At 37.7% G+C, this 25,445-nt stretch overlaps 1 protein-coding gene and 1 long non-coding RNA gene across 4 annotated transcripts in view; one reads left to right on the top strand and one right to left on the bottom strand.

Annotated features, from left to right (window-relative positions):
• CDH6 (cadherin 6) overlaps nucleotides 1-22,760 on the top strand; it is a 124,154-nt gene extending 101,394 nt beyond the window's left edge. The window contains exons 7-12 of the mRNA XM_037530653.2: nucleotides 1,430-1,683; nucleotides 7,131-7,267; nucleotides 9,737-9,858; nucleotides 10,878-10,995; nucleotides 11,120-11,371; nucleotides 16,805-22,760. Of these exons, the coding sequence (XP_037386550.1) occupies nucleotides 1,430-1,683; nucleotides 7,131-7,267; nucleotides 9,737-9,858; nucleotides 10,878-10,995; nucleotides 11,120-11,371; nucleotides 16,805-17,295 (1,374 nt within the window). The 3' untranslated portion in view covers nucleotides 17,296-22,760. The remainder of the gene's footprint in view (nucleotides 1-1,429; nucleotides 1,684-7,130; nucleotides 7,268-9,736; nucleotides 9,859-10,877; nucleotides 10,996-11,119; nucleotides 11,372-16,804) is intronic.
• The window catches only part of LOC119261375 (uncharacterized), a 41,731-nt gene continuing 31,511 nt past the window's right edge, over nucleotides 15,226-25,445 (bottom strand). For 2 of the 3 annotated variants that reach the window (XR_008549383.1, XR_005128987.2), the window contains 3 exons: nucleotides 25,263-25,372; nucleotides 15,888-16,024; nucleotides 15,226-15,356 (listed from right to left, as the gene is read on the bottom strand). This is a non-coding gene — a long non-coding RNA (uncharacterized LOC119261375). The remainder of the gene's footprint in view (nucleotides 15,357-15,887; nucleotides 16,025-25,262; nucleotides 25,373-25,445) is intronic. The other variant, XR_008549384.1, reaches the window with a different exon arrangement.

Genomic DNA, 25,445 nt, shown 5'->3' with positions numbered 1-25,445 from the left:
CAACAAATTCTTATACATGTTTTGAAGGGAAAAAATGATGCAAGCAGATGATCTGAACTAAAAAATACAGGAAGACCACGAAAATAAATTCAATAATACAAGTTTGTACAATAATACAAATTTCCTGTGAACGCTTTAGCTACCTTCTGGAATACAATAATAATACCTTCTTGATATTCTGAATTCCTATTTTTCCCCTGTGTGTTTATTCATTATTTACTGCTCCTCTCCCCAAATTACCTAACACCACAGAGCAGTACACAACAGTGTGGCGGAAATTACAAACCAAACACTGTGCTTCAAAGCTAAAAAGAATATCAACTTTGGTGGCATTTTTAAACGATCTCCCTTTTACCATATGTGTTGTAATATCTCCTTTGTCTCTGAGACGCTATTATATTGCTGATAAATATAAACATAAGGGATGTAAGTAACAAGAAATATTTTTTCTCTTGAGTCTTGGATTGCACGTCTTAATCTCTGGAAGCACAATAAAGCATGTTTAAGTGACACTCGGACCAGTGTTTTATATGATAACACAATTAGGAAGCCCATTACTGTGCATTAACCTTCTTAATTTTCTTGGTGCCTTATCAGATTCAAACTGAAATCTGGCCTAGAAGACTAAATCACATTCACTAACATCTTGATTAATTGTGCTTCTAGTGAGTCTTGTCATATTATTGTCCAAAACTAAAAGTCAGCATTGAGCTTTTGGTTTCACTCAGCTCCAGAAGCAGAGATACTTTTCCTAAAAAACTCTAATAAAAATGATCATTACTTTCTTTGGTAAGTCACAAGCCCAGCGCCCTTATTGGATCATATGGAATATTTTATCTCCCTACAAAAAAAGAAATATAATTTTTAAATCTGCTTTATCTGAATGAGGAAGAAGGTACTGTGATGCAAGTTGTGGTTCTCAATTCCCACTGAACAGTGGAATCGCTAGTGGGTTAAGGGAAGATCTTTAAAAGCACAGATTTCTACCCCCACCCCAGATATTTTGGCTTAATGGCCCAAGGGTGGGGGCTGGATATAGGCAAATTTTGTTAGTGCTCAATTAAAACCAGATGTGACAAAAACTAGTAGAGAATAATTGACTCCATATTTGCCAACTTGCCCCTGGCATAGTCCCCTCTGGTCAAATAAAAGGATTTATTGTTAAGGGGTCCATAAGAGATCCCAACTTCCAGGTTCCCCTTCCTACCCATTCAACCTTAGAATCCACTCCCACTTTCAAAGCAACAGCAGGCTTGGTTTCAGCCCAAACTTTCAAGATCGTGCACCATCTGAACTCCATGCGCCTGACATCACACTATCAGCAATACGATCACATTCACTCACGGGGATTTACACAAAAAATGGTTCATATCGTGGCTCTCTATGCTTTAGCTGCTTTAAATTCATTGCTCTTTCCCCTTCCTTTAAGCTCTTAGATTTTGAAAAGAAGAAAGTATACACCCTCAAAGTAGAAGCCTCCAATCCTCACATTGAACCCCGCTTTCTCTACCTGGGGCCATTCAAAGATTCTGCCACAGTGAGAATCATGGTGGAAGATGTAGATGAGCCCCCCATCTTCAGCAAACTGGCCTACGTCCTACAAATAAGAGAAGACGCTCAAATAAACACAACCATAGGCTCTGTCACAGCCCAAGATCCAGACGCCGCCAGGAATCCTGTCAAGTAAGCACACTCTGCCACATGTTTCTTTCATAACTTTCAGTCAATTTATATTCAGATATCTGCCTGCCAGTTAGAAAAGATGAATCCTTTACCCCCCCATTACAGAGTTGTGTTTTCTTTAAAAATTACTCTAAATAGCACATTTACTCCCCTTGCTCAACATCAATATTAGTTTGGCAACAACATAAACCTAAAAAATACAAAATTGGGGAAAAAACATAAAATGAGCTCTAAGGAATTTACTGCTTACATAGAAATAGCATAAGGTAATGCAACTGAGTGGCCTGGGATTTTTTTTTTTTTTTTCAGTTGTAGATTTGTCAGAGTGGTATGGAGAAAGCATTGTGAGTTTTAACAAGGCACTGGGCTTTGACAGCCTATTTTTCAAGGGTTAAAGAACCTATCATGTAACACATAGAGACAAAAGTATTCCATCTGGAGACATAATTTTTTTCTTTTGCAAATCTGGATAAAAACAGTTATGATCAATCGATCAATAGATAGGTAGGTAGGTAGGTAGGTAGGTAGGTAGGTAGGTAGGTAGATAGATAGATAGATAGATAGATAGATAGATAGATAGATAGATCTGTGTAATCCTGGAAAAATTTGTGGACTAGAATCCAATTTATACTATGTAAGCAAGCTCTATTTTCCCTGTACTTTCCTTACACCTTAGTTATAAATTAGGTTGCAAGAAAGCCTTATTGCTTTTTGGGACCATGGATACTTCAGTATTTTAGAATTATCAAGAAAGCACTAGATTTAACCAATATCCAGGTTTTACCCATAGCTTAGTCAACTAGAGGAGAAAAGTGCTAAGCCAGAGAATATCATTGTGTAAATTTATTCAATGGAAAGAAAGTTAGCAGATTGAGAAGCCAGAGAAACTCTTGCCACAAATATATTATCCAGTAATATATTGTGATGAGGGCACTTGCCATGTGCCAAGAATGTTTTAGGTGTTAGAGCTGCAACACCAAGTCCTGATCTCAGGAGTTTACATTCTAATTGGGGAAGAGAGAGACAAGCAGAAAATAAATATATAATATGTCAGGTGAAAATAAGCTGTAAGCAGTAAAACAAGGGAGTATGGAAGCAGAGTATGGAAAGTACCCTTTATCTGAATTTTAGATAATGTAGTCAGTGGCTTTAGTTGTTAGGAAACCATTTTAGTAAAGATTCAAATGAAACAAAGGGATGAATGATGCTGATACCTGGGAAAACATTCTAAGAGGTGGGCACAGTGAGGGTAAGATCTGATGCCAGAGTTTTGCTTGGGTTGTGGAAGAAGTAGCAGGGAGAGCAAGGGAGTAGGCAACAGGGCAGTTTGGTGAGAGGCAGGTTCAGGTGCTGGTAAAGACTGGGTATTATTCTGATTGAAGTAAGAAACCACTGGAGAGCTGAAGTAGAATCATTACCTAATCCAAAACCACTTTTCAAAAGGATCACAAAGGTTGTGCATGAAGATTATTGCAGATATAAGAACTTGCGCTTCCAAGGCAGTTAGTTGTTAACTAACATCTATTGAGCCCTTTGTTCAAATGAAACCCGGTGGCAAGTCCCACTTCTAAAACACAAAAAAAACTGGCTCGCTCAGGAAATATTTTAAATCATCAGGAAAATAGACTGTTGTGTTCTCATCTGCTTAGACTATGTGTAAACACCTTGAGTTGGACTATGGCAAACCAATGTAGGCGCACGTGGGCTGCATGGACCAAGTGTTCCCACATGTGCATTTAATATTATTAAGTAGGAAAATGAATGATGGTCTTGGCTAGTATAGCACAAATAATTTTATTTTTTTTTTTCTTTAAATATTTATTTATTTATTTATACAAGAACCAGGGTACAGTCCAGATGTGCGGGAGGGTGAGAGGATTCACCAGAGACAGAGCAGGGAACAGAACAGGCAGACGGATGAAATAAACTGCTGAAGGGAGCAGTGGGCGACACAGGAGAACTCTGCCTCCCCATGTGGGACCCTCGCTGGTGGCCGGGATGGAACCGGACGCTGCAGAGGCTGCTGACAGCTTCACAGCACTGTGCTAAAGCGCCTGCGCCACCAGGGGAGGCCCAGCACAAATAATTTTAAGTTACATCACAATCTCACTTGGAGTTTGTTCTGAATGTATAAGGAAAATTCTCTTGGCAAGGCAATGACAAGACTAATTTAAATAATAATAAAATTTTTAATTTTTTTAAAAAAGACCAATTTGAAAGTGTTAAGGCTGCAAGTTCACAAATGTGAACTTTAATTACCTCTGTAATGAATCAATATGTTCAATTTTTTAAATGAAACAGATACTGTCTTCTGGGAATTTAGTAGGAATTTTTATATCTATTTTACTTTACATGCCAACTGCCACCTTAACCCATTGCATTATTTTATGTTTTAATAAAGGAAATGGCATGTCAGACTGGATATCAGCTAATTTTGAAGCTTTTTCCTGACAGCCTTCCATCACTACACCCAGATCTCACATCTAGATATAGGCCTAAGGATAGCAATATGCATAGCTATATTCTATGCATATTCCAGGGATTCCTTTTATACAGTAAAATTGACTCTTATATTAGGAAAGTACCTCCATACATAGTTTTTGGTTACTCAAGACACAGATGTTGAACTAGGTAGGAGATAATATGTTAAGTACATAATTAATACTAAAGAATTCTCCCCTCAAACATTGATTTATCATTATGCAGGCACAAATCTTTAATTCTATAATCACATAAATTATTTGCTTCCAATAGCAAATAAATGACCTTTGAATTTCCATAAGAGTCTTACAAAATGTCATTATAAATACTTATTATGAAAAATGTACATGCAAACATGCTTCCTTTCTTGACCCACAAATCTGAAGCTACATTAGAAGACAAATTTTTTTTTTAAGATTTATTTATTTATTTTTACAAGCACTGGGTACAGTCAGAAGCACAGGAGGGTGAGCAAATTCACCAGAGCCAGAGCAGAACAGGCAGAAAGACCGAAGTACACTGCTGAGGGGAGCAGCAGGCGGCGGGAGAGGTCTGCGCGCCATGTGGACCCTCACCCGGAGGCCAGGGATTGAACAGGTGCTGCAGAGGCTGCGGGCAGCCTCACAACCACGCGCTCAACCGCTGCGCCACTGGGGAGGCCCTAGAAGACAAATGATTGAAGCAGAGGATACAATAAAGTTTTAGGGGAAAAGAGCTACCTAGCAGAATGATCTGCTATAATCATAAAGGAATTGATTATCTTTTCCTTATCAGTTATGATTAAAATTAATATGACTAGACGGTAAATATCCTTGATATAAATTGAAAATACATTGGAAATAAAAGCAACAAATAAGACTTTGTGTGCAGGCAACTTTCCAAAACAATGTAATCTCCTACTTCAAAGAAAAATATATATATAAAATTTTGGTATTTTCTAAATATTTATTTTGTCTTCAAAATCAAAAGCTAACTTCAACTAAAATTTCCTCACCCCATGCCTTTATTTCAAGTCTTAATGAGAAGATGTGATTACATATAAATCTTTAAACTACAGCAGGAAAGAGGCAAAAACAAGGAAAGATTGCTGCTGTGTACAAGCTTTTAAAAACAGTAACATGTCTTAAGCTTGACTTTTTCATGAGGGAAAAATATTTTTGTACATAATTATTAAATTTCTCACAAAGCCTGTGAATGTTGATGTTTTTGATAATTAATCACATCTACAAATATTTATCATTCTCAAATTAATAATGAAGAAAGGTGATTAAGCAAGTTTAATGCTGTTGCCTAAGTTATTAATAAATGTGGATTCATACATAAGTAGCAAAAAAGTAGCTATTTCATCTGTCTCAACCTTTTTGATAATGAAACATTAGGTTTATATAAATTGAAACTAAGCTTATAAGCCAACTTGATATATATGTGTGTGTGTGTGTATATACATATATATACATACCTCCTTTATGAACTTAATCAATTCTCTTTAAAATCAGATTTAAATAACCCATAACAATGGGGTATCTATTTTATTTAGATCCCTGCAAGGATAAAAAGATTTTATTAAGATAAAATATACTATTTTTGTAATTCACTAGTTTATTTTTAAATAAAATAATTAACTGAAATAGAATCTCAGACATGCATATTGCAAGTTTATTTTTCAAAGAGTGTTCACAATAATTTCACATATATATGACTAGTTAGGTAGTTTACTTAAATTGTATTTCTAGTCAGTTGAGTAGAAATATATAAATTTTGAGGATGTAGATGAAATGGGCAAATGTTTTATTCCTAATGACCTTAACATATCAAGTTTCTTCTGAGTTCTCTCTTTATTGCTCCCCCATAAAACAGTGTACACATATTTTCCCCTTACATAGCTATTCCAAATTAGTAATAAAGAAAACAACATTTCTCAAAATATTTGTCTTTCAACTTTAGTTTGAAGACTCTAAGTTTCTAAGATGCCATTTGGCTTTCTTTGAATTCTCCAAATTCTCCTTTTCAAATATTTGTCAAGATCCTCCTTTGCTCTAGACTCTGACTATTCAGGCCCCTGCGCATCACCGTTCCCCTTGTAGTCTTCAAGTGATTCTGTCCTTCCTGTTTTTCCCCTTTAGCTGCACATTCTCTTCTCCAACCCTTGAATTGAAAATCTAGATTGTCAGTTCAGATCTTTACCTTGATCTTCACACTAGATACCACTTCCTATACTTCTCACAGATCAATCCTGGAACTTAATAAAGTCTCACAGATCAATCCTGGAACTTAGGATCTTCCCCAAATCCTGTTCTCTCCTCCTTCCCTATCCATTTGCGACTTCACCATCCAGCGAGCTTCCTCAGACATGCATACTGAAAGTTTATTTTTCGAAGAGTGTTCACAAGGATCTTTGTAAACCATAACAACACTGTGACACTACTGAAAATCAGCAGTAGATTCACACCACGCTTAGAATAAACCCTTGCTCCTTACCAGGACCAGCCCACCCTTGGATTTCTCCCCCAACTCATCTCTCTCCCTCTCCTGCCTCACTAACTTCATATATATAGCTAGCCATCTTTTTCATCTTGCAACATAACAATTTAAAAAATAAAATGGATAATAGAAAAATAGTGAGCCCTAATTACATGCACAAGCACACACACATACAAAGTGCTAAGGTTCTAAAAAGTTGAGTTAAAATGTATCAATTACTATATAAATTTGATACAAATTACACTGAAAGAAGAAACTGTTGTTGATACTCAAAGTCATACAATTTGTCTGCTGGGTTTATCATTAAGACCATGGTTGTATAGAGCTATCTTCTCAAACTTATTTTATCTAATATTAAGTTAGAGATATTCAAATATGTGCTACAGGTAGAAAAAAATTCATGTCACAGATATTCAGGAATAGTATCGGGATGGGACAATAGCAGATACAAGGAAACCTTTCTAAATTCTACTCTGCATTTTCAGGTATTCTGTCGATCGACATACAGATATGGACAGAATATTCAACATTGATTCTGGAAATGGTTCCATTTTTACATCAAAACTTCTTGACCGAGAAACCTTGCTGTGGCACAACATTACAGTGATAGCAACAGAGATCAGTAAGTCCAAGTCATGTCACTGAGGTCCCCAACTGGGAGAGGGACCCCAGCAAGGTCTGGTGAAGCATAACTGAAACTCGTCATGTACTGATGGTGCACTGGACACATATTAAGGCAGAAGCCCTGTAATGATTTCCAATAATGTGTCTTCCACACATGTTGGTTATTTACAAATGCAGAGGCATATTCATATATGTGGAAGTTCCACTGCTGGGAAACACTAAAATGGGACTCCATCTCTCAACTGAGGTTGGACTGGCACTTGGATTTGATTGCAAAATGTTTAAAAATCAGAACATTACAAAAGCAGCTGGAGAAGAAAACATTGTTTAGAAATCTTTTATATATTCATCCTCTAGCTTTCTATAGAATTTCTATTTCAAAAGCATTACAGAATGAAGAGAATTTTAATTTTTTACAGAATACGAAACTTTACAGAAAACTTTTTACAAAAAATACCGTAAAAAAAAACTTTAGAAATTTTAACTTTTCCACAGTACATACCACCAAGTAACAAATAAAATATTTTAAATGAATTTTATCGAGTCCCCATGAAATTAAAGGCAAAGAAAAAACAGTGCCATGACAGTACTTGAAATATGACTATATGCAGTGGAAATTGTGTGATATAGGCACAACGTATAAACTTAAGTTCATAAAAATAAAAGGATTTTAAAATAATTTTTAAATGTTCTAAAATTGGCTTCTAAATATACTTCATTTTTAAATTTTTTGGTTTGGTTTTTAGAAGTTTCAACATGTTTAGCTGGGCATCTAATGTGAAATATTGCACATCAAATGATATTTTGCAGTAGCATTCTTTGTTATCATAACTCACAAGGTGTGACGTGGCTGAAAGATATTGAGTAGAATAATCGATAATCAATATTGACAAAAATGAAGCATTGTTTTCTGATAGGAACTCATTACAAATTATAAGGAAGGAATTTACTTTTTGTGTTTATGTGGAATAACTAGTGTGAACACCAATAACAGCATATTTGAAGCTTTTCAAATCACAAAATTATTTCCCACTAAAAAAGGCCACTTTTATAACATGAAATTTTACATTTTACTACAGTAGTCATTTCATATGTGTTAAGCTTTGTGCCTAAAATTTTCTGTTTTGAAGATTTAATGTTTCCGTGATGTGTTTGTGTTAGCCATAATGACCTTTAAAAAAAAAGATCTCCAACAGCGATAACTTCCCAAAAACAATGTGAGCAAAGTCTTAGATGCAAAGGATATTAAGAACCTTATTGTCCAAACTTCTTAATGAACTTTATTGTAACAGAAGCCAAGAATTTATAGAACAGCAACTAACTTCCCCTCCAGGACCTTTGCACTCGCCGATGCCTTTGCCTGGAGAGCCAGAAATATCCGTACAACTCAGTCCTTCTCTCTGCTCATGTCTCTGGGCAAATGTCATTTCATCAGAGAAGCCTTCTCTGGTCACCCATTCAAAGTAGCACCTCCACGCTTTTCCATAAATTACCCTGGTTAATTTCTCCTAGCATCTGACACATCATTGTGTATGGACAGTTTGCTGCCTTCATTAGAATACTACTCCAGGAAGCAAGATCTTTGCTATGTTCCCATGTATCCCTACACCCCAAATAGAGACTGATAATTATTAGATATTAGATGTTCACTGAATATTTATGAAGTGAATGGAAAAACAAACATTTGAGTGAAGTAAATGGAGAGGGCTAAGGGGAGAGATTCCTATCCCTGATTCTTAGACCAGATATTTATCGTCCTTGCTACCTAGGAGAACTTCATAGAAGACAACCAAAATAACTTATTTATCTTCGGTCTTCAAAAGTCGGTTTTGCTGTATCATTGTCCTAGATGAACAGCTGGGCTTTGGAGTCACAGACCCAAGTTTGAATCTAGCTTCCACTCTTCACTATCTCTTCAAACACTGTCAAATTACCTAACTCCTCTCAGTTTTTCCTCATCTAAAAATGAGGACAATAATTTTATCTATCTTAGAAGTTTATAAGGAAGAAGTAAGACAATATATAGCAAAATGCTTAGCACAATGTCTAGTTTTCATTTAGTACTCGGACTAAAAAACTAAGACCAATAACCATCAACCATCACTCCCTGCCCTTTTTCTTTTTCCACATTTTTCCATCTGCCTGCTTCCTTGTCTTCTATTAAAATCTGCTTCCAAAATGCCTTCTCAGGATAGATTTTCTTTATTTTGTGTTACTTTGGGGTTTATTATACAATTGCATTACTTCAACACCAATAGCTTTGTTTCCATCAGGTCTATCAGAGTCCAGAAATACCAAAGAAACTAATTCTACCTTTTCTGACTACATTGGTACATAATGCTCTGTGGTACTCACAGAAGCCTCGGGGTTCTGTTATGAATGAGAAGGAAGGAGTGAGTGACTATCAACTAAAGGGATCAGTGATCAAAACATATAAAAGTCTTCCTTTCCTTTTGGCATTTTGCAGACAATCCAAAGCAAAGCAGCCGGGTACCCCTATATATCAAAGTTCTAGATGTCAATGACAACGCCCCAGAATTTGCTGAATTCTATGAAACGTTTGTCTGCGAAAAGGCCAAAGCAGATCAGGTGAGTTTCATAAGAAAGCAAATTAATTTAGTCAGATTAATTTAGATCTTTTAGTAATTCACATGAGACACAGAGCTGAAGGCTAGTTTTGAATTATCTATGAAGTGAATGCTAACAAAATTAATACAATAAACAAGAACTAGGATGAATGTTTAACTTGGATAAAAGAACAAACACTTTTTAAGAACTGGAAGTTCATCAGTTTCAAAGACAGATGTTAGCTCCAAATCAGTCTTAAGTTTTCATTAAAATAGATTAGTCACAGCTTTATTGAAAAAATCTGTATTGGTGAACAGATCATTCCGATTACCATGTAAACGGGGAAGTAATAACTAGAAACATATTTACAATAGCCCATACTTCATAGTTTCACCTATTTAAATTATCCATCTGTACAAATAATACAAATTCATGAATGCTTTCCTGTTTGACACATTTGTCTCCACCTGAAATAGGTCTTTTCTACCAGTGATATAAAAATTATATTACTGTGTGTCAAAAAAAATGTTTAAGTGGGAAACTGATAGTATGTGTTTTATATACAAATTTTCTTTTTAACTTTTTTGCAAGTTGATGGCATATGTAGATGCCAAGATGGCTTTTCTAAAGAAGCTGACACTCTAGAGTGACTCCATTTTCTTAAGTGGCAATGTTGTCATAAACTATTGTGCTGTTTTGTGTGAGGAACCCTAGGGCAGTGATTCTCAACCCAGGTGACTTTGACCCCAGAGGACATCTGGCAGTGTTGGGGAACATTCTGGATTGTCACAGGAAGCAGGGGACAGCTGATGTCTAGTGGGAAGAGACATCTTACAGTGCACAGAACCACCTCACAACAAAGGATTAGCCCTTCCTCTGTGGTTTTCTAACCCACCAGTTCCTTGCAGAGTAGATTCATTGTCAATTTTCTATAGGCTACCTTTTTTTTTAATAAAAATTAGAAATTATGTAGTAAAGAATTTACTGCAAAACTGTCATAAACATTTTAATTTAACAGAACTTCATGATTTTGATTTTAGCTGATTCAGACCCTACGAGCCGTTGACAAGGACGACCCCTATAGCGGCCACCAATTCTCATTCTCTCTGGCCCCTGAAGCAGCTAGTGGTTCAAACTTTACCATTCAAGACAACAAAGGTAAGTGAGCCCAAGTTCTCTTCTCTGTCTCGACCCTAACATCTGTGTCTATATCATCCCCTTCACAGTGGATCCAACGCGTGATACGGCACTCATGCACACTCACTCTGCTTTCCGGTTCCAGACAATACAGCGGGAATCTTAACTCGGAAAAATGGCTATAACAGGCACGAGATGAGCACCTACCTCCTGCCGGTGGTCATTTCGGACAACGACTACCCAGTCCAAAGCAGCACCGGGACGGTGACCGTCCGGGTATGTGCGTGTGACCACCACGGGAACATGCAGTCCTGCCACGCGGAGGCCCTGGTCCACCCCACCGGACTGAGCACAGGGGCCCTGGTCGCCATCCTCCTGTGCATCGTGACCCTCCTAGGTAAACTGCTTCTCCCTGCATCCTATCTCCCCATGACGAGGGGCACACACTGTCACTGTGACACCCTAGGTTTATCCGCCTCCCCCATTAAGGCAGACAGCCTGATCTAGGTGAGTAGAGTTATATGTCGAGACTCTGTTGTTGGCCATGAACTAGTTTTTGCTTGAAAATGACTTTGGAAAATGAATGGATGTGAAACTTGCCCCATGTCTTTACCTGCTTGGGGATTTATTCCACCCGAAGAATCTCTTGTCTGTTAGACTGGGAATGAAACTCGGGGACATGTGAGAGTAATATAAATAAGCCCTTTTCATTTCATTTGTTGTTTAATAGTTAACCTGGCAAACTCTGTTACATTTTAAAGAGTGGAAGTTGTCCAGCAATGAGCACGTGATGAAGGCCCTTTCTACAAAGGCAAAGCCTTAAAGATCGTGGGAAAGTAGAAAGAGGAATTGATGATTTTTTTTCTCTCACACAGCAAAATTAAAAAGCTATGAAATTTTCTTTAACACAGAACACTTATTATGGTCTACCCATTTAAATTACCACCTGCTTAGCATTGCTCTCTGATTGCCACGGACACACGGTCTATTATTTCTCAGACTCTCAATAATAAATAACTTCCGTGACTAGGAAATCAATCTGGGATCTAAAAGAAATGAATGCAGTAAAAGTAGAAATCGAGGTGTAACAATAATTCAAACGAAGATGTTTATCTCCAACCAATTAGGCGCATGAGTTGAGCTCAGATGCTCAATAAGCCCTCGACTACGACAAACTAAGGCATCAAATGTTAGCTAATGCAGCTCCTCCAAAAATGAAAGTTACAAAGATTTCCTATAAAATAGAGGGGATGGGGGAGAGAAAGAGTTAACCCGGATTTCTGGGGGCAGAGGGTTGTTATTTGACAATAATAACAATATAGTGACTTTGAGAAGAGTAAAGACCTACATTTCTCCAAGAAGAGAATGTCTAGGGATCCCTGCCCAAGGGCTGCACCTTCCAGATCAACTCTGCTAATTATAACAGAAACCTTGAAGCTCAACTATAGAACTGTGATTCTCTTTGTCAACTAAGATTTGGAGAAAGTATTTTAAGATTTGAGGATAAATAAAAACTGACAGTGTGCAAAGACAAATCAGGGTTTCTAACAGTGTGAGTCTGTAAAAATTGTTTTGGAAGAGAAGGATATGAATATTTTTTTTAATCAAAAAGATTATTTTTAGAAGGGCCAGCTCGGCAGGGCACAGCCTGGTAGGATTCCATGAACCCCTCTGTGGTCCGTGGAGGGACGGCCGACGCCCTTCATCCCGCAGAGGTGACTCTTCCTTCCCTCAGCAGCTGCCCGTGTTCTCCTCCTGCTTTTGTTCCTTCTGACCAGCTCCCTTTATTTTCCCTTGCCATGTCCTCCCTCCCAGGGTTCACTGTCTGGACATCACTCCTCGTTTGTCTCAGTGCCTCCCACATCTTGTCTAGTCTCTTCAGAATTCTATACCTAATTAAAAAAAAAGTGGGGGGAGCTTAATCTTTACCTGGCTCATGTCATGGGCTACCCTCAGGGCAAGATGCTTTGCAAATGTCTTGCTCACATAATCCTTAGAACCACCTGCTATGTCTTTATTGCATCTTAAATATGAAAACTGAGACTCCAAGATGTGAAGTCGTGGAGCCGAGTCACATTGCTGACAGGGGACAGAACTAAGTTCCAAACCCAGGTCTTGTCCCCCCCCTTTCATGCACCCCACCCCACCCTGCCTTGGTGCTTCTACACGGCACTCTGCTTCTTCTGTGAACAGACTGAAAGAGCCTGTCCTGAAAATGAGACAACTGAAGACAGTGGAAGCAAATCTGAATGCTTGGAAGAGAAAGGAAGTCACACCACACAGAAGAAATACAGGGATATGGGGGCTCTGGTGGTGGGTGGGCAGGGTGATGCACACCTCAGGAGATGAGCTCATTCCCCTGGGTCCTACACAGTGCTGGAAACAAACCATTGTTGCTTCAAATTTTAAAAAATCAATTAATACAAAGGAACTAGTGACCTTTAAAAAATGAGCTTTGTAGCATGTTAATTTTATTTACAAAAAAAACCCAAAAAGAACATCATTTCATGTCTCTATGGTGCACTAGAGTTTGCAAAACTCTATACACTTGCCCTTCTATACGCTTAAGAAATTCTATTCAGATGTGCATGGGCTAATAAAAAAAGACAGGCAGTTGCAGCTGTAGGAGAATCAGACAGTGAATGAATGCCTTCTAATCACTGAATGTGCCCTCTCTCTTCTACACAATTGCACTTTCAAGACTACACAGGACTGAAATAAAAGATATAGGTAACTTAAACTGGGGAGGAATTAGCAAGTGATAAATGCCTGCTGGCTTGCCTTAAATGATGGAATAAACCCCTGTACTTCAGATTTCAATTCTTTTACTGACAGTGGCTTAAATCTATTTCTAGTTCCCAAAGGTGGTCCCTACTTTCAACCCTCTGTTATGCAAATACATGTTATGAGTCACACTGCAACCAGCACAAAAGGTAGATTATGATTGGTCTCTCCCCAGAGTCCTGCAATTTTCCACCCACCCGCATCCCAGGGTAAGGTAAAGATGTACAAAGGCATCTGTGACCATAATGGCTTGACCCTCGAACATACACAGAAGTTCTCTCCATCCTCCTTACTCTACTCTTTCCTGTTCACATCACATCTGCCACCTTCTAATAATTTCCTTATTTATTATACACATTGTTTCTTCTCTGTCTCCATCCACCATCCACCACCTCAGCCACCAACTATGTCCACCTTATTAGAACAAGGCTCTGGGCCAGATTGTTTTTTATCAATAGCACTTAGATCGTACTTCCACAGAGTAGACACCACATACATAATTAATGAATGAATGAATGAATAAATAAATCCCTGAATAAAGAAAAGAGGCAACAATTTATTATTACGAGGCAAGAGAACATGTATAATTTCACAATCACAGACTTGAAAATGGTAGAATTGCATCTCCTTTAAAAATAGTCTATAAACCAAACATGCTTCAAAGCATGGTAATGAGGGCTTTCTAGTCTGACTGAGTTGGATTTCAGTCCCTTGTTTATGTGACATCTCTAAATCTTCATTTTCTGTCCTGTAAAATGGGGTTATAATGATTATACTTGTGCTGTAGGACTATTATGATAATTAAATGAGCAGCAGTATGTAAAGCATTTACTGCAGTAATAATACTCTCTCAATAGATAACCAATTATTATTATGCTATTGACATCTGAAATTTTAATTTATAGCTATATGGGTATGCATATATCTATTATTATATAGATAAATATACTTATCCAACAAAAACCCACTATTGTGTAATTCTAATTGTGAAAATTCAATTTTCATGGCTTAGAAAAAGAAGACCATGTTATGGAGGGCAGAATAAAGAGATATTGGGCCTCCCCGGTGGCGCAGCGGTTGAGCACTGGGTTGCGAAGCTGCCCGCAGCCTCTGTGACGCCGGTTCGATCCCCTGCTGCTCCCCGGCCACCGGAGGAGGGTCCCACGTGGCGCGTAGACCCCTCCTGCCGCCCGCTGCTCCCCTCAGCAGTGTACTTCGGTCCTTCTGCCTGCTCTGCTCCCCGCTCTGGCTCTGGTGAATTCTCTCACCCTCCCGCGCTTCTGACTGTACCCAGTGCTTGTATAAACAAAACAAACAAAAACAAAACAAATAAATAAAAAAAAACATGCCTCTATTAAAAAAAAAAAAGAATAAAGAGATATTACTGGTACTTTCTTTAATAACCTCCCCCAGACAAACCCAGTTTAAAAATGCATTTTCTGGCTTGGATAACTGTTTTCTCTCTAAGCAGTGCCTATGTTTTTATTTTCCACTCACATGTCCATTTGTAGATGTGTCTCTACAGGTATCCTGCTGTGTTCCACCCAGTCAGTTGCAAAGAGACATCAGGAGCTAGTTGACTACAATTCTTGATGTGTCTATAATTTAAGTTAGGAGGGAAAAATCAGAAGAACAAACATTCCTGGCATAAACTCACAGAACATGATCCTTTGCAAAGAGTTCCTTCTTTTGTTTTTAACATTCCCTCTTAAACGTGCTTATTTTATTGAACGAAACAGAAATAATCTTGCATGTGGATTAATACATGTCCTTTCAAACTGGCTGATGTTGGAAGTTCAGAACTGCTCTCTAAATGGTATCTGGGTCTCTCTAGATATTACCTCCAATACTATTCCCTTATAGGTAGCCAAGATAGGGGAACATTCACATCTCTACTTTGGGTTTCAAACTAATTTTACACTTTTCTCAGAGGAAAAAAGAAGGCATAGTGCAAAAGTTATTTTAAATGTGGAGTTATGCAAACCCTTCACCACGTCCCCAGAGGTGCCAGCCTTGTGCTTATAAGTAGTTTCCGAGCATTTTAGGTGTTCAGCATAATTTGCACTCTTATGGCAGTATCTCACCATGGTCCAACTTTTTTTTTATTATCGTTTTATTTTTTTCCTTACCTTGAAACTAGTTTGCCATTTCAAAGCAAAAAGTCACTACTGACAAGATAAGACAGTGTTTTATCCTCCACTGAAATTGTCACCTTCTTTCAAACGTTCATTCATTGGGGTGCGGTGGGGGAGTCCTTCAGTTGCTCCTGCATATAGGCAAGCAGATTCCAAGGGAAAGAAAAGTTGAGTCTGCAGTTCCTGGAGAACTTTTTTTTTAATTTAAATTTTATTTTTATATTCCCCATACAATTACAAACCTCTTATTTTTACCCCAAGCCCTCCTTTCCCCGCCCCCCGCCCCCCACAGAGTGTCTCTTGTTCATAGTTGTTTGTTGATTTTGATATTTTCTTTCTTATAGTTATTCTTTTTCCTGGTCCCTTATTTAAGTTTTCTAGATTCCTGCTATGAGTGAGACCATCCGGTATTTTTCTTTTTCTTTCTGGCTTATTTTGCTGCGCATGATCCCTTCCAGCGCCATCCATGTTGCTGCAAATGGCATGTGTTTATCTTTTTTGAATGCTGAGTAATATCCCATGGTGTATATCTACCACATCTTCTTGATCCAGTCATCCATTTTTGGGCATTTGGGTTGTTTCCAAAGCTTAGCTATTGTAAACAGTGCTGCTGTAAACATAGGGATGCAGGTGCTCTTTGGAATTGATGTTTCTGTGTCCTTTGGGTAAATCCCTAGGAGTGGAATTGCTGGATCCTATGGAAGCTCTATGTTTAGTAGGTCAAGGAATCTCCACACAGCTCTCCATAGTGGCTGGACAGTTTGCACTCCCACCAGCAGTGCAGGAGAGTTCCTTTTTCTTCCTGGAGAACTTCTAAAAACTTCACCTTGGAGCGTTAGTGTTTCTTCCTGACGTTAATCGGGCGGCAAATTAACTTTCCCTTCCCTTTTCTGTTTTGTTTCTGCTTCCAGTGACAGTGGTGCTGTTTGCAGCTCTGAGGAGGCAGCGAAAAAAAGAGCCTTTGATCATTTCCAAAGAGGATATTAGAGACAACATTGTCAGTTACAACGACGAGGGGGGCGGAGAGGAAGACACGCAGGCCTTTGACATCGGCACCCTGCGGAACCCCGAAGCCATAGAGGACAACAAATTACGCAGGGACATTGTGCCCGAAGCCCTTTTTCTACCCCGACGGACTCCTGCAGCTCGAGATAACACTGATGTCCGAGATTTCATCACCCAAAGGTTGAAGGAAAATGACACGGACCCCACCGCTCCGCCCTACGACTCCTTGGCCACCTACGCCTATGAGGGCGCCGGCTCGGTGGCCGATTCCCTGAGCTCGCTGGAGTCGGTGACCACGGATGGAGACCAAGACTATGATTACCTTAGTGACTGGGGCCCTCGCTTCAAAAAGCTGGCAGATATGTACGGAGGGGTGGACAGTGACAAGGACTCCTAATAGGTTGCCTTTTTCATTTTCCAGTATGGCACTGAAATATGTGAAGTGGCTATTTCCTTCTATTTATCACACCTCCGTGAAGGGTTCTCTGTTCTGCCCGTTCCAAAAGTCAATGGCTGCAGCCCTTGTGGATCCAATGTTAGAGACCTTTTTTCTAGTACACTTTTATGAGCTCCCAAGAGGCAAATGTTTATTTTTTAGTGCATCCAGGTAATGATGTCAGTCTAACAGCCACCTGTGCTGAGGAGGGCCGGGAGTCACACTTCCTCTGGTTGTCTTAGGACAAGTTTGGAAACAGCTCAGTTGCCCCAGCCTTGTCTTTTTACTACACCCCATTGATGCAGGTCAACTACTGCCCTGTCTGTCCATTTCACATGCCAATGGCAGGAGGGGCTGTGGCTAATGATAAAAATAGCATTTTAGTAAAAGAGATGAGGGAGGAGCAACTGTGAAGCTGCTCCTGCCATATCCGCTCACAAGGAGATAATGAACTATATATGGGTGTGTATTTCTGCCTGGAAGAATTTAAAATGACATTTGCCCATCCTGTTTGTTCTTCAAGAACTTTTTCTTGCACCAACTCCTCAGAACATCAAATCAACCAATGGTCCTTTTTAGGAACAGAAGTAAATTAAATGGAAAGATTCAAAAACAACAACCAAAACAAAAAGATTAATAAGACCTCATTCCTTGCCACTAATTCATAGTTTGTTATATAATAGACATGTGAAGGCTTGTACCATATAAAGGGGAAGAGAAAATAGTTAATAATATTGACAAAGGATATATTTAGCATATGTTAAAGGTTGGGCCACCAATGTAAATGTGGATCACTTGAAATTTCAACCATCTGTAGACTAATTACAAATAAGTCTAACTGCTTAAAAGTTCTTGAAGCAACTTTTCTGAGACAAATTTTAACTCCTCGTCTGTGGTTGTTGTCAGTATTATTCTAATATACTTGAAAGTAGCAATATAAAGTACAACAATTCATATTCTTCAGATACTTCCTACACAATTAAGTTGCTAGTAAAAGTAGATTAAATAAAACTCAAATCCTGTTCTCAAAACTTAATAGGGAGGTTGAGAGTCAGCCACTTGAATCTGATACCCTGTCCTTCACATCCAAAAACATCTACCTATTTATATAATGTGGTCGACATGGATGACCACTGAGATCACGGTGAAAACCTATATATTACATGTTTGGAAGATGCTTACATGGAAAAACTTGGATTCTCTTCAATCAGAGTGTGTAAGATTGTAATTAAAATGATAGTTGACTTTCAAAGGCATTAACATTTTTCACTGTTTTTAAGTTTGTTTCCATGGCAACCCTGCCATCCTTATCTTTGAACTAATGATAAAGTAATGGTCTCAAAAGACGACAGAAAAGTAATGTACGATCCATCCAATTTATTATTTCTCTAATTACATAATTAGTATCATAGTTATTATCCAGAGGACCCAACTGAACTGAACTAATCCTTTTGGCAGGTTCAAATCATTTATTTCCTATGGCTATTCTAATGATTTTTATCATTAGACTCTTATATTGTGCAGTCATCAGAAATTTCCAAAGTACTGTAAAAAAGATCCTTGTTTTGAAAACTTAAAAAAAGCAGGCTCTGTGTATATATATATAATATGTACTTAAGAATATGCTGACTTCAGTGATTAGTCTTAGGGATTTATTTTCAATTACTGTTCATTTTCTACAGATAATCTTAGCATCATATCCATTTGGAGATACTGTCCTATCGGCACATATTTTTCTATTTGGAAACATATTGTTGTTTATTTAAGTATTAGGTAGGTGTATTACCCAAGAAGTAAAGACAGTACCTTTAAAATAAGAGGATGATCTTTTGGTTACCCAATTAGAGTGAAAAATTTTTGCAATCATATTATTCCATGTGTTTCCTGAATGGTTTTCTATTTTGTAATGAACTTCCCTGTATACTAACAAGTATTTCATGCTTGGACTATTTCCTGCTTTTAGGGTTTTGTTTTGCTAGTTTTTGACACACATACATGTGCACACACAGAGGAATGCAAACACAACAGCAGGAGAGGGTTTCACTGTAATGAACTAGATAGGTATCATAGTCACGAGTAAGTATTGAGAAAAGATAGCTTAGTGAATAAGAACTAGTTCTTTATAGCAATAGAACAACACCTTAACCATGATTTACTGTAAAATTTAAAAGCTCTCTCCTTAGGTTTCATATAATATAACAAATTAAATCAAGGAAGATAGTTCTGTAAAAAGAAAGGTATCATCAGAAGTCTTCCTTTTGAACTTCGGGTATTAATTGCCATGTCTGAGGGTTGACACTAACAACTTCCAAAGTTTAAGAGGAAGGTTTACTCTTGCCTCCTTGTAAAAGTGAATATTTGAGTGAAATATTCTGTAGTGGAATATTTGAGATGTAATTGGCAGGGTTTTTTTCCCCACCTGAAGATGATATAGATACAGCATACTAATAACAGGTTATTGTAACTAAATATTGAAATAACTGTTTAATCTCTTGCCACAAAACCTGATAATGAAGTGAATCTCTAAGAAATTGGATCCTTTGATACTGGAGCTAAATATTCATAATAGGTCCTATATCATGTTGAAGTAATATTTTTCTATAATTAAGACTCCTTAACATGGCGGAAACAGTAAAAACTACAGCTCCACCATTCTGCCCAGATTTCACATCTTCCCCACAAGCTCTCAGGTCAAGAACATAAATTATTACTGACAAAAAAAAAAGAGTTTTCATCTCAATTTTCACATTGTCTCTGTCCTGATATTAGTATTAGTGACGAGAAAGGTGGACGGAGGTTGGGAAGAGGTAAATTTTGGTATTTGCATCAGTCAAAGAAATAGAAATTCATTAAATACAAGCAGATTGCCTTTGTGGGTTGCTTCAAGGACTTTGAGGCCTTTCTGACATTTTAACCCTTTATTTAAAGGGGAGAATTTCTCTAAACTACTAAGTTGTTCCCTAGAATAAGCTGAAAATTTAAAAACATTAAGCTATTATGCCTAAGTTTAAAACCCCTTCTTCCCTTCATGGCCACTTTCTGCAGAAAGGCCTGGAAAAACATGTTGCCAAATAGAAAAACTAAATCTAATGGGGAAGATGCTAAGATGGGTTCATAGAACTAGAAGAGAGGGGAGCTGGGCACAGGAAATATATATTTTTACAGAGCTTTCTTAACTTTATGGTTTAGGTGCATGAAGGGAGGTTTAGATATAAACTGACTCCATTTTCAGATGGAACAAAACCTGCTGATTCAACTTTAATTCAGTACAAAAATTTGTGGCTTGGTGTTCATCTTTAGCTCCCAAAAAGTTGTACAAAAATTTCCTGAGTTGAATTACTTAGAAGTACCCCAATTTTACGGATCCAAATTAACTTCAGGATGTTCCCATTCCTTTCATTCTTAGGAGCATACATTTTAGATGTCCTATTTGCTAAGCAATACCTCGCATCTAATGCTTTCCCTTGAAATGGGTATTTCACTGAAGATGATATAGAAACTATGATTGTGAGTTCCTTGATTCTATATACTTGAGGACCATAAAATATATACCCATAAAAGAAAAACAGAGTTGATTCTGGGGCAAAAACTCAATAATTAAATCAAGTACTGCTATATAAATTCTCCCTGAGAACCAAACCACCAAATCAGTTACTTTATTCTAGTCACTAGTTCTAAAGTGGCGTAATTACATTGAAAGCACACTCTCAAACATTATTTTGAAAGATGTCCTCTGAAAAAGAGCATTTTAGAGTCATTTCATTTTTTGTTTTTATCTAGATGAAATCTTTTTTTTTTTTTAAACTGTGATAGGGGGTTGAAAATCCAACCAGACCACTGTGTTTACATGAACACCAAAGCCCAGGTTTCTTTATCAGCTTATAAGAGTGGAAAGATTAAGATCAACATATGGATCTTCTGGAAGATGAACTGTTTCCTAAGGTCTCACAAGCAGCTTTCTCCTAGAGAATACAGCACTACGGTATGGCCCCCTTAAAAGTTCAGTGACTATTACAGTCACAGCTTTTTAATCTCCACTTGACATCTTTATGGAATAACTTTCTAAAGGGATAACTCTACAAAAAAATATCAGGCCCCAGCCATAGTGCAGAGTGAAACCCTCTTAGAAAGGAAATACACTGGCTCACACTTGTTAAAAGTTAATGAAGAAATAGTTCATTTTTAAAGCCAGAAGTTTATGGTCTCTGCATCGTCAATTTAATTTAAGCATTGCTGAGACAATCTTTAATCTACTCCCCATTTTGTAATACTTATTTATGATGCATTTTCATTTTTTAATTTTGGGGGAACGTAAGCCCAACAGAGCCAGCCGATGGAAGTGCAGAAAGGAGGTCAAATGGAAACAAAGACTATTACCCGCTGTATTTCAGACAAGACCAAGGCACTTAGCTGGAGAGCCAGTGGGTTATTAGATTAATTTCTAAAGAGCTTTTACAAGTTGCTTAATTCCTTTTTAAAAAAAAAAAACCATGGATCACAAACTCAAATTTCTTCTCAAATGGGTTATTTTCACAAATGAGGCATGGACCCAGCATTGTGCTGAAAGCATTCCACTAGAATGAGATCTGGGTCTTTCATATAAGACTACGCTATTTATGTAAATAAATCTAGAGGCACCTTTGGTAAGCTTTTAGTTTTCTCTGATCTATTAGTTTAGTGTTCATTAAGGACTCCAATATACAGAATTAGTAGGCAATCGAGGGGATGCTGCGTAGCAAAAGTAAAAGTGCTTGAAAGAAACATAGGAACACTTCAAAACCACTGCACTGTTTTGGTTGTGATCATTTTCATGGCTTTGAAAGTAAACTGCATAAGAATAGACTTTTAATAAATGCTACATGTGTCTCCAGTAATATCAGGCTAAGGCAATTTGGCATTCTCCCACTGTGATGCGTGATTTTAAGCCTAGAAAATAAAAGCTTTTTGGTATTGATTGTTTTTAATTAAAAATATGCCCCAGTATAAATTGATGCAACCCTTGAAGATTTACTGGCTGGCGTGCTCAGTGCCAGTTTTTCTCAGTGTCTTTTTCCTGTATCTTTGGCAACGAGAACCCCTGATGGAAAAAAATCACTGCTCACCTCTCCTCAACATTTCAAGTTAGGGAGCTTTTCATAACTTCACAGTTTACATGCGAAAAGTTTTCTGTACTAGAAGAATGATGTTGAGAAGATTACCTTTTAGCTCAGAGTGGCCGGGCCTTTTGTTGTAGTTAAATGGCAAATACACACTCCTTGAAATGGCTTCTTTTATTTTCCTTTGTTTTCTTAGACATATAAATTTGAAAAAGAATGCAATTTAAAAAAGTGATTTCTCACAAAGAGTAAATATGCCTTTTGCAAATCAATTTTTGTAACAAGTTATTTATATGATATTACTTAATAAACTGGTTTTTTTTCTAACTTGTTTTTTTTCAATTCTCTTAAACTATTGTTTGTCATCAGAGATGTAAAAAATATATACATACTGATAAACACTTTCTCTTTCTGAATCTGCTGTTTTAACCTCTCAGATAGCTAACTAAAACCGACTTGTTATATGATAATTAGCTTATAAACAATAGTTTCTTCCAGCCAGAAATACATATCATTGGCAACTGCCCCACAGACTCCTTACTGCTGGGACATCCAGAACGCTACTGTTATTTATGGAATTGCTGTGGTTAAGAAGAAAGCTGTTCATCCTCATGGTAATTGCTTCGGATAAGAAACGACAGTTCTATATTTTTGCCCACACCACGTCTCCATCCTTTATTTCACTACCATAAAACACTATCTATGGATCTCAATTTTAAAAAGAAAAAGGAAAAACAAGTCAGACCAGAGAGAACAAAGAACAAAATCCACCTGACAATATGATACTCTGAATAAATAAAATGTTTTTAGCATATTCATAGGTACAAGATTTTGCAAGCTGCTTTTTGTTTAAGCTGCCTCTTATTTCTACAGAGGCCATTTCACAATTTTTTAACCAGGAGAATTCACAGCACCACAAAGGAGATTTCATTTGTTCGCTATGTACTAGGCACTCCACCGTGTGCTGTGAAATACCTGACAGTAAGCCAGGTTGATATATTCCCTCCTCTCTCCAGAGGCTCATGGTCCCGGAAGCACTGCCATAAGCTCAACTACAGAGCTCACCAGAAGGGGCAGGGAAATGCTTCCTTTAGGTACGGAAAAATCGTACCTAAAGGAGGTTAAGGAATGAGTAGGACTAAGATAAACAGATTAGAGATTAGAAATGAAAAAGAACAGCAGGGGGAAGAAAGAAAAGAAAGGATGTAAAGCAATGCATCTGACCAGTCGAGGACTCCCTGAAGGGGGCTAGATTTGGAAAAATCACAGGGCCCCAGAGCAAGGGATCACCAACAATACAGCAGCTTATTTGTATTGTTGCTTTGTTTTTACTTGTATTTTTGTCATTTAAAGTTAACTTAGAAACTCACTAAGGGGAGTGATGAAATACACTTTAAAAAAAAAAAAAAAATATATATATATATATATATATTCTAGGTGTTCTTTGTGTACGATGTTTCTTTCTCCTCTTGGTGTAATTCCCATAAAATATCCACCACCAAGTCACCTGGAACCTCTCATCGTCTTAGTCCTTCCCGATCCTCCATCCCAGCTTTACCTCAGATTTATAGTTTGTCTTCTAGTTTTGAACCAACTGTCTCAATTCCTTATTCCTCTAAACCTCCAATATTTTTCTTTTTTCTATTTTTTTGGAGCATATTTCCAACTCCATCCATGTTGCTGCAAATGGTATGAGGTTAGCATTTTTAATTGCTAAATAGTATTCCATTGTGTATATATACCACATCTTCTTGACCCAGTCATCTCTTTTGGGCATTTAGGTTGTTTTTATCTTAGCTGTTGTAAATTGCTGCAATAAACACATGCCCATTTTTTGAATTAATTATTTTCTTTGTAGATTCCTAGGAGTCTCATGCAGGTCATACAGCAGATTTTTAGTAGTCAGTCCTTATCATTAGTGTTTGGTGCAAAATGTTCTCCCAGCAGTATGGGGTTTCTCTTTTTTTGTTATTGTCTTTTGCTGTGCAAAAGCTCTTTAATTTGATGTAGTCCCAGCTGTTTATCTTTGCCTTCACTATCACTGCTTTGGGTGATGTGTCTGTAAAGATGTCTTTGATGTGCAAATCACGTAGTGTTTCGCCTATATTTCCTTCTATATATTTTATGGTTTCAGGTCTTATGTCTAGTTCTTTAATCCATTTTGAGTTGATTTTTGTGTATGGTGTGAGGTGGTGGTCAAGCTTCATTCTTTTGCATGTAGCGACCCAGTTTTCCCAGCACCATTTATTGAACAAACTTTCTTTGCTCCAATGCATATTCTTTGCTCCTTTGTCAAAGATTAGTTGACCATAAATCTGTGGGTTTATTTCTGGATTTTCTATTCGATTCCATTGGTCTGTATGTCTGTTCTTGTTCCAATACCATGCAGTTTTGATGATTATGGTTGTAGTATAGTTTGAGTCTGAGGAGCCTCCATTCCCTTCTTTTTTTTTCAGGAGAGCTTTGGCTATTCGGGGTTTTTGGTGATTCCATATGAATTGTATGAAATACACTTTTTGAGAGATATGTACATTGCACAGTATTATGCAAGGTGTACTAGAGCAAGTCCCTACCCACCACACACCTAGCTCTGGCAAGTAGAGTATGTAGGATCTAGGAAAATTCCCTGGCCTAACAGTAACACAGGCAGGAAGCTCAGGGTGCCGTGTCACCCCATTCAGGAAGCTGATCTGCAAACATTAGATGAAATAAGGCCTTTGCCTTCACCATAACAAACTACCTCCCCTCATCTTTGTTAGTATGTGTTGGAGTCTATAATTCTAGCTGCTACAACACACAAAATCAAAAATCTCCATAAGGTTTATGTCTCACTTCTTATCAAGTTCAAGGTGGTTGTGGGTCTTTGTCTCTCTTGTAGCTGTGCCATCTGGAGTCTTTAACACAGCAGAGGAGAGCAGGCTGGACGATCCTCTGAGATGTTTCTAAGGGCAGAGCACAGAAGGAGCTGATACCACTTTGGTTCATGTCTCATTGGTCAGAACTCAGTCATATCAC

This window comes from Talpa occidentalis, unplaced genomic scaffold (assembly GCF_014898055.3).
Source record: "Talpa occidentalis isolate TD23 unplaced genomic scaffold, MPIMG_talOcc4v2.1 talOcc4.6, whole genome shotgun sequence".
Taxonomy (NCBI): domain Eukaryota; kingdom Metazoa; phylum Chordata; class Mammalia; order Eulipotyphla; family Talpidae; genus Talpa; species Talpa occidentalis.
This window is presented reverse-complemented; position numbering and strand designations above follow the sequence as displayed.